The 15,305-nt window shown below is 52.5% G+C and overlaps 1 protein-coding gene across 2 annotated transcripts in view; it reads right to left on the minus strand.

Moving 5' to 3' along the window:
* Positions 1-368: 368 nt before the first annotated feature.
* ABCF1 (ATP binding cassette subfamily F member 1) overlaps positions 369-15,305 on the minus strand; it is a 28,433-nt gene continuing 13,496 nt past the window's right edge. For both annotated transcript variants that reach the window (XM_058857378.1, XM_058857376.1), the window contains exons 15-26: positions 14,562-14,710; positions 13,690-13,773; positions 12,035-12,159; positions 9,898-10,010; positions 8,910-9,081; positions 6,257-6,331; positions 6,082-6,152; positions 5,144-5,176; positions 4,126-4,294; positions 3,263-3,327; positions 699-771; positions 369-614 (exon numbers count right to left, since the gene is read on the minus strand). In XM_058857378.1, coding sequence (XP_058713361.1) covers positions 448-614; positions 699-771; positions 3,263-3,327; positions 4,126-4,294; positions 5,144-5,176; positions 6,082-6,152; positions 6,257-6,331; positions 8,910-9,081; positions 9,898-10,010; positions 12,035-12,159; positions 13,690-13,773; positions 14,562-14,710 — 1,296 coding nt within the window. In that variant the 3' untranslated portion in view covers positions 369-447. The remainder of the gene's footprint in view (positions 615-698; positions 772-3,262; positions 3,328-4,125; positions 4,295-5,143; positions 5,177-6,081; positions 6,153-6,256; positions 6,332-8,909; positions 9,082-9,897; positions 10,011-12,034; positions 12,160-13,689; positions 13,774-14,561; positions 14,711-15,305) is intronic.

Below are 15,305 nucleotides of genomic sequence, written 5' to 3' on the forward strand. Positions count from 1 at the left end.
GGTCACTGTGGTCACTGGGGTGGTCACTGTGGCCACTGGGGTGGTCACTGTGGTCACTCAAGTGGTCAGTGTGGTCACTCTGGTGGACATTGTGACCACTGTGGTTGTTTTGATGGTCACTGTGATCACTCCGGTGGTCACTCAGGCGGTCACTCAAGTGATCACTGTGGTCATCGTGGTCACTCTGGTGGTCACTGTGGCCACTGTAGTTGCTCTGATGGTCACTCTGGCGGTCACTCTGGTCACTTGAGTGATCATAGTGGTCACTCTGGTGGTCACTGTGGTCACTCAAGTGGACATTGTGGCCACCGTGGTTGCTCTGATGGTCACTGTCGTCACTCAGGTGATCACTGTGGTCACTGTGGTCACTCTGGTGGACGTTGTGACCACTGTGGTTGCTCTGATGGTCACTCCAGTGGTCACTCCAGTGGTCACTCTGGTGGTCACTCAGTCCCGCGGCCGCAGGGCCACCACCTCTCCCAGTGCCTCGAGCACCTCTCGTTTGTAATCCTCGAAGTCGCCGTCGATCTGGCTCAGGCCCTGCTCCTCCACCACCCACAGCTGGCAGTTGGTCTCGGTGATCAGCCGCGCGTCGTGGCTCACCACGATCACCGCTGTGACGTCATCGTGAGGTCAGCGTGACGTCACCGCGCCGGCCCCGCCCCGCCCGGCCCCGCCCAGCCCCGGCCCGGCCCCACCTCCTTTGTACTCGTTGATGGCGTCGGCCAAAGCGTCGATGGATTCGATGTCCAGGTTGTTGGTGGGCTCGTCCTGGGGGGGGTTGGGTGTGGTCAGGGATGGCCACGCCCCTCGGGGAGAGGCCACGCCCCTCGGGGAGAGGCCACGCCCCTCGGGGAGAGGCCACGCCCCTCGGAGAGAGGCCACGCCCCTCGGGGATAAACCACACCCCTCATTAATAAAACACACCCCTCATTAATAAACCACACCCCTCAGGAATAAACCACACCCCCAGGGATAAACCACACCCCTCATTAATAAACCACACCCCTCATTAATAAACCACACCCCTCAGGAATAAACCACACCCCTCATTAATAAACCACACCCCTCATTAATAACCCACACCCCTCATTAATAAACCACATCCCTCATTAATAAACCACACCCCTCATTAATAAACCACACCCCCAGGGATAAACCACACCCCTCATTAATAAACCACACCCCTCATTAATAAACCACACCCCTCATTAATAAACCACACCCCTCAGGGATAAACCACACCCCTCATTAATAAACCACACCCCCCAGGGATAAGCCACACCCCTCATTAATAAACCACACCCCTCATTAATAAACCACACCCCTCATTAATAAACCACACCCCCCAGGGATAAGCCACACCCCTCATTAATAAACCACACCCCTCATTAATAAACCACACCCCCAGGGATAAACCACACCCCTCATTAATAAACCACACCCCTCATTAATAAACCACATCCCTCATTAATAAACCACACCCCTCATTAATAAACCACACCCCTCAGGGATAAACCACACCCCTCATTAATAAACCACACCCCTCATTCATAAACCACACCCCTCATTAATAAACCACACCCCTCATTAATAAACCACACTCTTCATTAATAAACCACACCCCTCATTAATAAACCACACCCCTCAGGGATAAACCACACCCCTCATTAATAAACCACACCCCTCATTAATAAACCACACCCCTCATTAATAAACCACACCCCCAAGGATAAACCACACCCCTCAGGGATAAACCACACCCCTCAGGGATAAACCACACCCCTCATTAATAAACCACACCCCTCATTAATAAACCACACCCCCAAGAATAAGCCACACCCCTAATTAATAAACCACACCCCTCATTAATAAAGCACACCCCTCAGGGATAAACCACACCCCTCAGGGATAAACCACACCCCTCAGGGATAAACCACACCCCTCATTAATAAACCACACCCCTCATTAATAAACCACACCCCTCATTAATAAAGCACACCCCTCAGGGATAAACCACACCCCTCATTAATAAACCACACCCCTCATTAATAAACCACACCCCTCAGGAATAAACCACACCCCTCATTAATAAACCACACCCCTCATTAATAAACCACACCCCTCAGGAATAAACCACACCCCTTCTTAAAGAGACCACGCCCTCCTGACCCCACCCATGGCAGGGGGAAGAGAGCAGTGCCAGAAAGGTCAAAAGGTCACGGGGGCGTGGTCCTTGCTGGCCACGCCCCTCAGGGAGGGGATACGCCTTTTATGGAGTGGCCACACCCCTTGCAAAGGCCACGCCCCTTCTTAAAGGGACCATGTCCTCCTGACCCCGCCCAGGGCTGGGAGCTGAATGAGGACAGCGGCTCCAGAAAGGTCAAGGGGTCACTCAGGGGCGTGGTCAGGACAGGCCACGCCCCTCGTGAATAAACCACGCTCCTCATGAATAAACCACGCCCCTTGTGAATAAACCACGCCCCTCACGAATAAACCACGCCCCTCGTGAATAAACCACGCCCTTTGTGAATAAACCACGCCCCTCGTGAATAAACCGCGCCCCTCGTGAATAAACCGCGCCCCTCGTGAATAAACCACTCCCCTTGTGAATAAACCACGCCCCTTGTGAATAAACCACGCCTCTTGCGAATAAACCACGCCCCTTGTGAATAAACCACTCCCCTTGTGAATAAACCACGCCCCTCGTGAATAAACCACTCCCCTTGTGAATAAACCACGCCCCTCATTAATAAACCACGCCCCTCGTGAATAAACCACGCCCCTCATGAATAAACCACGCCCCTCGTGAATAAACCACGCCCCTCGTGAATAAACCACTCCCCTTGTGAATAAACCACTCCCCTCGTGAATAAACCACGCCCCTCGTGAATAAACCACTCCCCTCGTGAATAAACCACGCCCCTCGTGAATAAACCACTCCCCTTGTGAATAAACCACTCCCCTCGTGAATAAACCACGCCCCTCGTGAATAAACCACTCCCCTTGTGAATAAACCACGCCCCTCGTGAATAAACCACGCCCCTCGTGAATAAACCACGCCCCTCATGAATAAACCACTCCCCTTGTGAATAAACCACTCCCCTCGTGAATAAACCACTCCCCTTGTGAATAAACCACGCCCCTCCCCAAACCACCACACCCTCCTGACCCCACCCAGAAAGGCCAAAAGGTCACAGGGGCGTGGTCAGAGCTGGCCCCGCCCCCTCCCGGCCAGGCCCCGCCCCCTCCCGGGGCTCACCAGGATCAGCACGTCGGGTTCCCGGCAGGACAATTCCGCAAACACCACCCGAGCCTTCTGCCCGCCTGCGGGAAAGGGGCGGGGTCAGCGCCGGGACACGCCCACCCACCCCTCTGCGCTGATTGGCTGCCGTGGCTGTCCGTCAAATGCGGCCACGCCCTGTCCCGCCCTTTTCTTAAAGGGCCAGCGCATCCTAAAGCCTGAATGTGAGGAAGCCCCTCCCCCTTGCAACAGCCACGCCCTCTCCATGGAAACCACGCCCCTCCAGGTTCTGGCCACGCCCACCCATGTGATAACCACGCCCACTCGGGCACGAACCAATCTTCCTATACAGTAGCCACGCCCACCCAGGCATAAGCCACACCTCCTTTATCATAACCACGCCCACCCAGGTGCTAACCACGCCCACCCAGACACTAACCACGCCCACCCAGACATAAACCACGCCCACCCTGGCGCTAACCACGCCCACCCATACACTAACCACACCCACCCATACACTAACCACGCCCACCCAGACATGAACCACACCCACCCAGACATAAACCACGCCCACCCTGGCGCTAACCCCGCCCACCCTGGCGCTAACCACGCCCACTCAGGTGATATCCACGCCCACCCAGGCACTAATCACACCCACCCAGGTGATAACCACGCCCTTGCGGTACAAAGCCACGCCCTGTCCGCATCAGCCACGCCCACCCAGACACGAACCACGCCCACCCAGGTGATAACCACGCCTCCCACATCATAGCCACACCCACCCAGGGAGCAGCCATGCCCACTCAGATGGTAACCACGCCCATCCAGGTTGTCACCACGCCCCTCCCCCACCAGCCCCGCCCCCACAGGGCCCCGCCCACCCGAGAGCTTGGCGATCTGCAGGGTGTGGGCGTGGCCCTCGAGGCCGAAGCGGCCGAGGCAGCGCCGCGCGTCCTGGTGCGCCAGGTTGAAGCTGCGCTGCAGGAACTCGGCCGCCGTCTCCTCCAGCCGCAGCTGCTCGGCCGCCTGCTGGTTAAAGAACCCCACCTTCTGCAGGGGGGGGCGGGGCCGGCTCAGGGACACGCCCACCGGGAGCAAACTCCCATTGGGGACACGCCCACCCATGGGGGACACGCCCACTGGGAACAAACACCCGTCAGGGACACGCCCACCCATGGGGGACACACCCAGTGGGAACAAACACCCATCGGGGACACACCCACCCATGGGGGACACACCCACTGGGAACAAACTCCCATCAGGGACACGCCCACCAGACACAAACACCCATCAGGGACACGCCCACCCATGGGGGACACGCCCACAGGGAGCAAACTCCCACTGGGGACACGCCCACCCATGGGGGACACGCCCACCGGGGGCAAACACCCATCGGGGACACGCCCACCCATGGGGGGCACGCCCACAGGGAACAAACACCCGTCAGGGACACGCCCACCCATCGGGGACACCAATCAGACACGCCCACCCATTAGGGACACACCCACTGGACACACCCATCAATCAGAGACACACCCACCCATCAAGGACACGCCCACACCACCCTCAACCAACCGGCAGGAGGGCGTGGTTGGGGTTTGGCCACGCCCACTTCAGCATTTGTGGTTTTGGTGAAGCCACGCCCACCGAGGCTCCTCCTCTTTCCCCGATTGATGTTTCCACGCCCCCTTTTGGCCACGCCCACTTAGGCTCCACCCCCTTTTCCGATGTTTCCACGCCCCCCTTTTAGGGCCACGCCCTCTTTAACCACGCCCACTTAGGCTCCACCCCCTTTCCACCAAGCTGTAATGAGGTGACCACGCCCCCTTGGAGGCCACGCCCCCGTGGCCACACCCATTTTTGCCCCGCCCCCACCCTTTGAGGCCCCGCCCCCTTTACCAGGCGATGGTTCCGCCTCATCTGCCCCCGGAGCTGCGGAGAAACCGGGGGGGAAAGGGTTAAAAATCCCCGATTTTGGGGTTTCTCCCCCGATTTTGGAGGGGAATTTTTTCCCTCCCGTTTTTTGGGATTTTCCACCTTTTTTGGGGGGATTTTCCTTTCCCATTTTTGGGCTTTTCCCCCCCAAAATCTGAGGCTCCTCCCTCCCGATTTTCAGGAATTTCTCCCCCAATTTTTTGGGGTTTTCCCCTCCCCCAAAATATCCAAAATTTTCTCTCTTTTTTGGGGTCCCTCCCCCTCATTTCGAAGAATTTTGGGGCATTTCGGATCCAATTTTGGGGATTTCCCTCCCCAAATTTTTGGGGGATTTTTCCCTCCCAATTTTCCAGATTTTTTCCCCATTTTCCGGGTCCCTTTCCCCATTTTCGGGGTCCCTCTCCCCATTTTCGGGGTCCCTCTCCCCATTTTTTGGCTCCTTTCCCCATTTTTGGGTTCTTTTCCCCATTATCAGGGTCCCTTTCCCCATTTTCAGGGTCCCTCTCCCCATTTTTGGGGTCCCTTTCCCCATTTTCAGGGTCCCTCTCCCCATTTTCGGGGTCCCTCTCCCCATTTTCAGGGTCCCTCTCCCCATTTTCAGGGTCCCTTTCCCCATTTTTGGGGTCCCTCTCCCCATTTTCGGGGTCCCTTTCCCCGTTTTCGGGGTCTCTCTCCCCATTTTCGGGGTCCCTCTCCCCATTTTCGGGGTCCCTCTCCCCATTTTCAGGGTCCCTTTCCCCATTTTTGGGGTCCCTCTCCCCATTTTCAGGGTCCCTCTCCCCATTTTTGGGGTCCCTCTCCCCATTTTCGGGGTCCCTCTCCCCATTTTCAGGGTCCTTTCCCCATTTTCGGGGTCCCTCTCCCCGTTTTTGGGGTCCTTTTCCCGTTTTCGGGGTCCCTACCGGTGTCAGGGCCCCGGTCAGCAGCTGCAGCAGGGTGCTCTTCCCCACCCCGTTGGGGCCCACGATGCAAACTGAGAGATTTGGGGGGAAATCGGGGGGTCCCCGGGTCAGGGCGGGGTCCCCCAACCCCCCCAGAGGGATTTTGGGGTATTTTGGGGAGTTTTGGGGGTCCCACCTCGGGATTCCATGTCGATCCCAAAATCCAGGTTGCGGAACAGCAGCTCCTGGCCCTCGTAGCCAAAATCCACGCCTGGATTTGGGGGGAAATTGGGGATTTTGGGGGGTGGGAAAGAGCCCAAAACCCAACCTGAGGCTTTAAAATCCCTCCTGGGACCCCCAAAATCCAATTTGGGACCCCCAAAATCCAATCTGAGATCCCAAAACCCACCCAGAGACCCCAAAACTCCACCCAAAATCCCAAATTCTGACTTTAAACTCCCAAAATTCCACCTGAGATCCCAAATTCCGACTCCAACTCCCCAATTTCCAGTCCCAAACCCCCAAAATTCCACCCAAAATCCCAAATTCTGACTTCAATCCCCAAAATTCCAGCCCCAAACTCCCAAAATTCCATCCAAGATCCCAAATTCCGACTCCAACTCCCCAAATTCCCACCCCAAACCCCCAGAATTCCACCCTCAACCCTCCAAAATTCCACCTGAGATCCCAAACCCCAGTCCCAAACCCTCAAAATTCCATTGGAAATCCCAAATTCCAACCCCAAACCCCCAAAATTCTTCCTGAGATTCCACACCTCCAAAATTCCAACCTGAACCCCCAAATCTCCATCCAAGATCCCAAATTCCAGCCTCAAACCCCCAAATTCCAACCCCAAACCCCCAAAATTCCACACAAAATCCAAAATTCCAACCTCAAACCCCCAAATTCCAGCCCCAAACTCCCAAAATTCCAACCCCAAACCCCCAAAATTCCACCTGAGATCCTGAATTCCAACCCCAAACCCTCAAAATTCCATTGGAAATCCCAAATTCCAACCCCAAACCCCCAAAATTCCATTGGAAATCCCAAATTCCAAATTCCAACCCCAAACCCTCAAAATTCCATTGGAAATCCCAAACCCCCAAATTCCCACCCCAACCCCCCAAAATTCCACACAAAATCCAAAATTCCAGCTCAAACTTCCAAATTCCAATCCCAAATCCCCAAAATTCCAACCAAAATCCCAAATTATGACTTCAACCCCCAAAATTCCAACCCCAAACCCTCAAAATTCCAACCAAAATCCCAAATTTAAATTCAAACCCCTAAAATTCCAACCAAAATCCCAGATTCTGACTTCAAACCCCCAAAATTCCACCCGAAATCCCAAATTCCAGCCTCAAACCCCCAAAATTCCAACCCCAAACCCTCAAAATTCCATTGGAAATCCCAGACCCCAGCCCCAAACCCCCAAATTCCAACCCCAAACCCCCAAAATTCCTGCCTGAAATCCCCAAAATTCCACCCGAAATCCCAAATTCCAGCCCCAAACCCCCAAAATTCCAACCCCAAACCCCCAAATTCCAACCCTAAACCCCCAAAATTCCTGCCTGAAACCCCCAAAATTCCACACAAAATCCAAAATTCCAACCTCAAACCCCCAAAATTCCAACCCCAAACCCTCAAAATTCCATTGGAAATCCCAAATTCCAACCCCCAACCCCCAAATTCCAGCCCCAAACCCCCAAAATTCCAGCCCCAAACCCCCAAAATTCCATTGGAAATCCCAAATTCCAACCCCAAACCCCCAAAATTCCTGCCTGAAATCCCCAAAATTCCATTGGAAATCCCAAATTCCAACCCCCAACCCCCAAATTCCAGCCCCAAACCCCCAAAATTCCAGCCCCAAACCCCCAAAATTCCACCCGAAATCCCAAATTCCAGCCCCAAACCCCCAAATTCCAACCCCAAACCCCCAAAATTCCACCCGAAATCCCAAATTCCAACCCCCAAACCCCCCCAAACCCCCAAAATTCCATTGGAAATCCCAAATTCCAACCCCAAACCCCCAAAATTCCTGCCTGAAATCCCCAAAATTCCATTGGAAATCCCAAATTCCAACCCCCAACCCCCAAATTCCAGCCCCAAACCCCCAAATTCCAACCCCAAACCCCCAAAATTCCACCCGAAATCCCAAATTCCAGCCCCAAACCCCCAAAATTCCATTGGAAATCCCAAATTCCAACCCCAAACCCCCAAAATTCCATTGGAAATCCCAAATTCCAACCCCAAACCCCCAAAATTCCTGCCTGAAACCCCCAAATTCCAACCCCAAACCCCCAAAATTCCAACCCCAAACCCTCAAAATTCCATTGGAAATCCCAAATTCCAACCCCAAACCCCCAAAATTCCAACCCCCAACCCCCAACTTCCAACCCCAAACCCCCAAATTCCAACCCTAAACCCCCAAAATTCCAGCCCCAAACCCCCAAAATTCCACCCGAAATCCCAAATTCCAGCCCCAAATCCCCAAATTCCAACCCCCAAACCCCCAAATTCCAGCCCCAAACCTCCAAAATTCCTGATGGCAATCCCCAAAATTCCATTGGAAATCCCAAACTCCAACCCCCAAACCCCCCAAATTCCAGCCCCAAATCCCCAAATTCCAGCCCCAAACCCCCAAAATTCCAACCCCAAACCCCCAAAATTCCAACCCCAAACCCCCAAAATTCCTGCCTGAAACCCCCAAAATTCCATTGGAAATCCCAAATTCCAGCCCCAAATCCCCCAAATTCCAACCCCAAATCCCCAAATTCCAGCCCCAAACCCCCCCAAACCCCGTTTCCCGCCCCGAATTCCCGGGATTTCCCCCCGGAGCCGGGGCTGACCGTGCAGGCCGAGGATGGGGGGGCTCAGGGGGGGCGGGTTGGGGAAGGTGAAGCGCACGGAATATTCCCGAGGTTTCCGCAGCAGCTCCGGAGCCTCGGCCGAGGCCTCGTCCGGCGCCCGCCGCCGACATTTCTGCTGCTTCCGCGTCAGAGCCTCCTTCGTCTGCTTCTCCTGCGGGGGAAAAAAAACGGGAATTCCGGGGGATTCGGGGTGGAAATTCCCGGGATTTGGAGCTGAAAATTCCTGGGATTTTGGGGTTAAAATTCCTGGGATTTGGGATCGAAATTTCAGGGATTTGGGGGTTGAAAATCTGGGGATTTTGAGTCTAAAATTCCTGGGATTTTGGGGATGAAATTCCTGGGATTTTGAGACTAAAATTCCTGGGATTTTGGGGTTGAAATTCCCAGGATTTTGAGACTAAAATTCCTGGGATTTTGGGCTTAAGATTCCAGGGGTTTGGGATCGAAATTCCAGGAGTTTGGGGGTTGAAAATCTGGGGATTCTGAGTCTAAAATTCTTGGGATTCTGGGGATGAAATTCCTGGGATTTTGAGTCTAAAATTCCTGGGGTTTTGGGGATGAAATTCCAGGGGTTTGGGATTGAAATTCCAGGGATTTGGGATCGAAATTCCAGGAGTTTTGGGGATGAAATTCCTGGGATTTTGAGTCTAAAATTCCATGGGTTTTGGGGTCAAGATTCCAGGGGTTTGGAGGATGAAATTCCAGGGATTTTGGGGCTCAAATTCCTGAGATTTTTGAACTGAAATTCCAGGGATTTTGGGGTTCAGATCCTGGGCGTTTTTGAGCTCAAATCCCAGGGATTCAGGGCTCAGTTCCCAGGGATTTTGGGCTCAAATCCTGAGAATTTGGGATGCAGACCCCAAGGATTTTAGGGCCACAATTCTGAGGATTTTGGGGCTGAAATTCCCAGGGATTTTGGGCTCAGTTCCCGAGATTTTGGGATTTTGGGCTCCCGGGAATCCCTCACCGCCTGCTTGGTGGATTTCCCCCCGGCTTTGAGGTCTCTCAGTTTCTTCTCCTGTTTCTCGAATTGTTTCATCAGCTCCTTCTGTTTCTGCTGGTACATCTTCTTAAAGGTCACTGCAATCCCAAAATTCCCGGGAATTCCGGCTCCTTCCGGGCCCCAATCCCCATTTTTCCCTTCCATTCCCACATTTCCCCCCATTTTTCCCATTTTTCCCTCTTTCCCCCCCGGTTTTCCCCTTTTATTTCCAATTTTTCCAATTTTTTCCCGTTTTTTTCCCTTTTCTCTCACATTTTCACCCTTTTTCCACCCAAAATTCCAGGAATTCTTGGGATTTCTCACCGAAATTCCCACACCACCGGCACAACCACTGAGAATCCAAGTGGACAAACTCCCAATTTCACCAATTTTTTCCCATTTTTTCCCGTTTTTTCCCATTTTTCCCCCTTTTTTTCCTGGTTTTTCCCATCTTTTCCCATTTTCACCTTTTTTCCACCCAAAACTCCTGGAATACTGGGAATTCTCACTGTAATTCTCATGGTAGCAGTGCAATCTCTGGGAATCCAGGTGAATCAGCTCCTGTTTCCCCCGTTTCTTTTTAATTTTCCCATTTTTTCCCGTTTTTTCCCATTTTTTTCCCGTTTTTTCCCGCTTTTTCACATTTTTTCCCCCTTTTTTCCCCGTTTTTTCCCTTTTTCCACCCAAAATCCGGGATTCTCACTGTAATTCCCGCGGTAGTAGTGCAATCTCTGGGAATCCAGCTGGATCAGTTCCCATTCCCCCCATTTTCCCCCCATTTTTTCCATTTTTTTCCTGTTTTTTCACATTTTTTCACATTTTTTCCCCGTTTTTTCCCGTTTTTTCCCTTTTTCCACCCAAATTCAGGCATTCTCACTGTAATTCCCGCGGTAGCAGTGCAATCTCTGGGAATCCAGCTGGATCACCTCTCATTTCCCCAGTTTTTTTCCCTTTTTTTCCCATTTTTTCCCCGTTTTTTCCCATTTTTTGCTGTTTTTTTCCCATTTTTTTCCCGTTTTTTCTTGTTTTTTCCCTTTTTCCACCCAAAATCCGGGATTCTCACTGTAATTCCCGCGGTAGTAGTGCAATCTCTGGGAATCCAGCTGGATCAGTTCCCATTTCCCTCGTTTTTTTCCATTTTTTCCCATTTTTTTCCCGTTTTTCCCATTTTTTGCTGTTTTTCCCCGTTTTTCCCATTTTTTCCCTTTTTCCACCCAAATCCCAGGATTCTCACTGTAATTCCCGCGGTAGCAGTGCAATCTCTGGGAATCCAGGTGGATCACCTCTCATTTCCCCAGTTTTTTTCCCATTTTCCCCATTTTTTTCCCGTTTTTTCCCGTTTTTTCACATTTTTTCCCCGTTTTTTCCCATTTTTTCCCTTTTTCCACCCAAAATCCGGGATTCTCACTGTAATTCCCAGAGTAGCAATGCAATCTCTGGGAATCCAGCTGGATCAGCTCCCATTTCCCCCATTTTCCCCCCATTTTTTCCCATTTTTTCCCGTTTTTCCCCATTTTTTTCCCGTTTTTTCCCATTTTTCCCCCGTTTTTTCCCGTTTTTTCCCTTTTTCCACCCAAATCCCGGGATTCTCACTGTAATTTCCGCGGTAGCAGTGCAATCTCTGGGAATCCAGCTGGATCACCTCTCATTTCCCCAGTTTTTTTCCCTTTTTTTCCCATTTTTTCCCGTTTTTTCCCGTTTTTTCACATTTTTTTCCCCGTTTTTCCCGTTTTTTCCCTTTTTCCACCCAAATTTGGGGATTCTCACTGTAATTCCCGCGGTAGTAGTGCAATCTCTGGGAATCCAGCTGGATCAGTTCCCATTTCCCCCATTTTCCCCCCATTTTTTCCCATTTTTTCCTGTTTTTTCCCGTTTTTTCCCATTTTTTCCCCGTTTTTCCCGTTTTTTCCCTTTTTCCACCCAAATTTGGGGATTCTCACTGTAATTCCCGCAGTAGCAGTGCAATCTCTGGGAATCCAGGTGGATCACCTCCCATTTCCCCAGTTTTTTTCCATTTCCCCCATTTTTTCCCCGTTTTTTCCCATTTTTTCCCATTTTTTCCCATTTTTTCCCCGTTTTTCCCGTTTTTTCCCTTTTTCCACCCAAATTTGGGGATTCTCACTGTAATTCCCGCGGTAGTAGTGCAATCTCTGGGAATCCAGGTGGATGATGTCGGTGCAGACGTCGTCCAGGAACCCCTGGTCGTGCGACACCACCAGCAGCGTTTTCTTCCAGCCCTGCAGGTAACTGCGGGAATCGGGGCGAAAAACGGCGGATTTGGGAAAAAAACGGGGATTGGGGGAGAAAAATGGGGATTTGGGGGAAAAAAAACAGGGATTTGGGGGGAAAAATGGGAATTTGGGGGTGGAAATGGGAATTTGGGGAGAGAAAATGGGAATTTTGGGGGGAAAATGAGAATTTTGGGGGAAAAAATGGGAATTTTGGGGGAAAAATGGGAATTTTGGGAGAAAAAAATGGGAATTTTGGGGGAAAAATGGGAATTTTGGGGGAAAAAAGGGAATTCTGGGGGAAAAAATGGGAATTTTTGGGGGAAAATGAGAATTTTGGGGGAAAAAATGGGAATTTTGGGGGAAAAATGGGAATTTTGGGAGAAAAAAGGGAATTCTGGGGGAAAAAATGGGAATTTTTGGGGGAAAATGGGAATTTTGGAGGAAAAAATGGGAATTCTGGGGGAAAAAATGGGAATTTTGGGGGAAAAAATGGGAATTTTTGGGGAAAAATGGGAATTTTCAGGGAAAAATTGGGAATTTTGGGAGAAAAATTGGGAATTTTGGGGGAAAGAATGGGAAGTTGGGGGGAAATGAGAATTTGGGGGAAAAAAATGGGAATTTCTGAGTAAAAGATCAGAAATTGAGGGGAAAAAAAGGGAATTTTGGGGGAAAAATTGGGAATTTTGGGGGAAAAATGGGAATTTTGGGGAGAAAAATGGGAATTCTGGGGGAAAAAATGGGAATTTTGGGGGAAAAATGGGAATTTTGGGGGAAAAATGGGAATTTTGGGGGAAAAAAGGGAATTCTGGGGGAAAAAATGGGAATTTTGGGGGGAAAATGGGAATTCTGGGGGAAAAAATGGGAATTTTGGGGGAAAAATTGGGAATTTGGGGGAAAGAATGGGAAGTTGAGGGGAAAAATGGGAATTTTGGGGGAAAAAATGGGAATTTTTGGGGAAAAATGGGAATTTTGGGGGAAAAATTGGGAATTTGGGGGGAAAGAATGGGAAGTTGGGGGGAAAAATGGGAATTTTGGGGGAAAAATGGGAATTTTGGGGGAAAAATGGGAAATTTTGGGGAAAAATTGGGAATTTTGGGGGAAAAAATGTGGATTTTGGAGAAAAGAATGGGAAGTTGGGGGGAAATGAGAATTTGGGGGGGAAAATGGGAATTTGGGGGGAAAAAACCAGGAGATTTGGGAGATAAAGTGGGAATTTTGGGGGAAAAATAATAATTTGGACAAGAAAAACAGGAATTCTAAGGGAAAGACGGGAATTTGGGGGAAAAAAATGGGAATTCTGGCACCCCCCAGCACCTCAGAACCCCCCAATTCCCAAATTCCCAAAATTCCCAAATCCCAAATCCCAAATCCCGCCTTCCCAAAAAACCCCGAAATTCCCCAAAACTCCCCCAGAAATTCCCGGGATTCGGGGAAATTCCCCCCCAAAAATTCCTGAAAATTCCCCAAAATCCCCTGGGGGTTGGGGAAGGTTCCGGAAGGTTCCGGAAGGTCCCGGAATTGCCGGAATTCCCGGATTTTCCCGCACTTGTTGAGCCAGATGACGGCGTTCAGGTCCAGGTGATTGGTGGGCTCGTCCAACATCAACAGCGTCGGCTCCAGGAACAGAGCCCTGAGGAGACACAGGTGGGATACACCTGGGGACACACCTGGGGACACCTGGGGACAGCTGGGGACACCTGGGGACACCTGGGGACACACCTGGGGACACACCTGAGATACACCTGGGGACAGCTGGGGACACCTGGGGACACCTGGGGACACCTGGGGACATCTGGGGACACCTGGGGACACCTGGGGACAGCTGGGGACACCTGGGGACATCTGGGAATGCACCTGGGGACACCTGGGGACAGCTTGGGACACCTGGGGACAGCTGGGGACAGCTGGGGACACCTGGGGACACCTGGGGACACCTGGGATACACCTGGGGACACCTGGGACCACCCAAAGCCCCCCCATCTCCCCCCCGTGTCCCCACCTGTCCCCCCTGGTGCTCACCTGGCCATGGACACCCTCACCTGTCCCCCCATGCCCTCACCTGTCCCACCTGTCTCACCTGGCCAGGGACACCCTCACCTGTCTCACCTGGCCAGGGACACCCTCACCTGTCTCACCTGGCCAGGGACACCCTCACCTGTCTCACCTGGCCATGGACACCCTCACCTGTCCCCACCTGAGCTCACCTGGCCAGGCACACCCTCACCTGCCCCTGCTGTGCTCATCTGGCCAGGGACACCCTCACCTGTCTCACCTGGCCAGGGACACCCTCACCTGGCCAGGGACACCCTCACCTGTCTCACCTGGCCAGGGACACCCTCACCTGTCCCCACCTGTCTCACCTGGCCAGGGACACCCTCACCTGTCTCACCTGGCCAGGGACACCCTCACCTGTCTCACCTGGCCAGGGACACCCTCATCCTCCACCCCCCGGAGAATTTCCGGGTGCTCCTGTTCTGCATCTCGGGGGTGAAGCCGAGCCCGGCCAGGATCCGCCGCGCCTTGGCCTCGGCCGCCGCCGCACCTGTGGCCCGCAGCTCCTCGTACACCTGCACAGGTGAGAGAGAGACAGGTTACCTGGGGGGTACAGGTGTGTGTGTGACACCCCCAGGTGTGTGTGTGACACCCCCAGGTGTGTGTGTGACACCCCCAGGTGTGTGTGTGTGTGTGCCTGGCCCGCAGCTCCTCGTACACCTGCACAGGTGAGAGACACAGAGACAGGTTACCTGGGGTGTACAGGTGTGTCCAGGTGTGTGTGTGACACCCCTCAGGTACCCCCAGGTGTGTGTGTGACACCCTCAGGTGTGTGTGACACCCCCAGGTGTGTGTGTGACACCCCCAGGTGTGTGTGTGACACCCTCAGGTGTGTGTGTGACACCCCCAGGTGTGTGTGTGTGCCTGGCCCGCAGCTCCTCGTACACCTGCACAGGTGAGACAGAAACAGGTCACCTGGGGTGTACAGGTGTGTCCAGGTGTGTGTGACACCCCTCAGGTACCCCCAGGTGTGTCCAGGTGTGTGTGTGACACCCCCAGGTGTGTGTGTGCCTGTGGCCCGCAGCTCCTCGTACACCTGCACAGGTGAGAGAGAGACAGGTCACCTGGGGTGTACAGGTGTGTCCAGGTGTGTGTGACACCCCTCAGGTA

This window comes from Poecile atricapillus, chromosome 26 (genome assembly GCF_030490865.1).
Source record: "Poecile atricapillus isolate bPoeAtr1 chromosome 26, bPoeAtr1.hap1, whole genome shotgun sequence".
NCBI classification, from domain to species: domain Eukaryota; kingdom Metazoa; phylum Chordata; class Aves; order Passeriformes; family Paridae; genus Poecile; species Poecile atricapillus.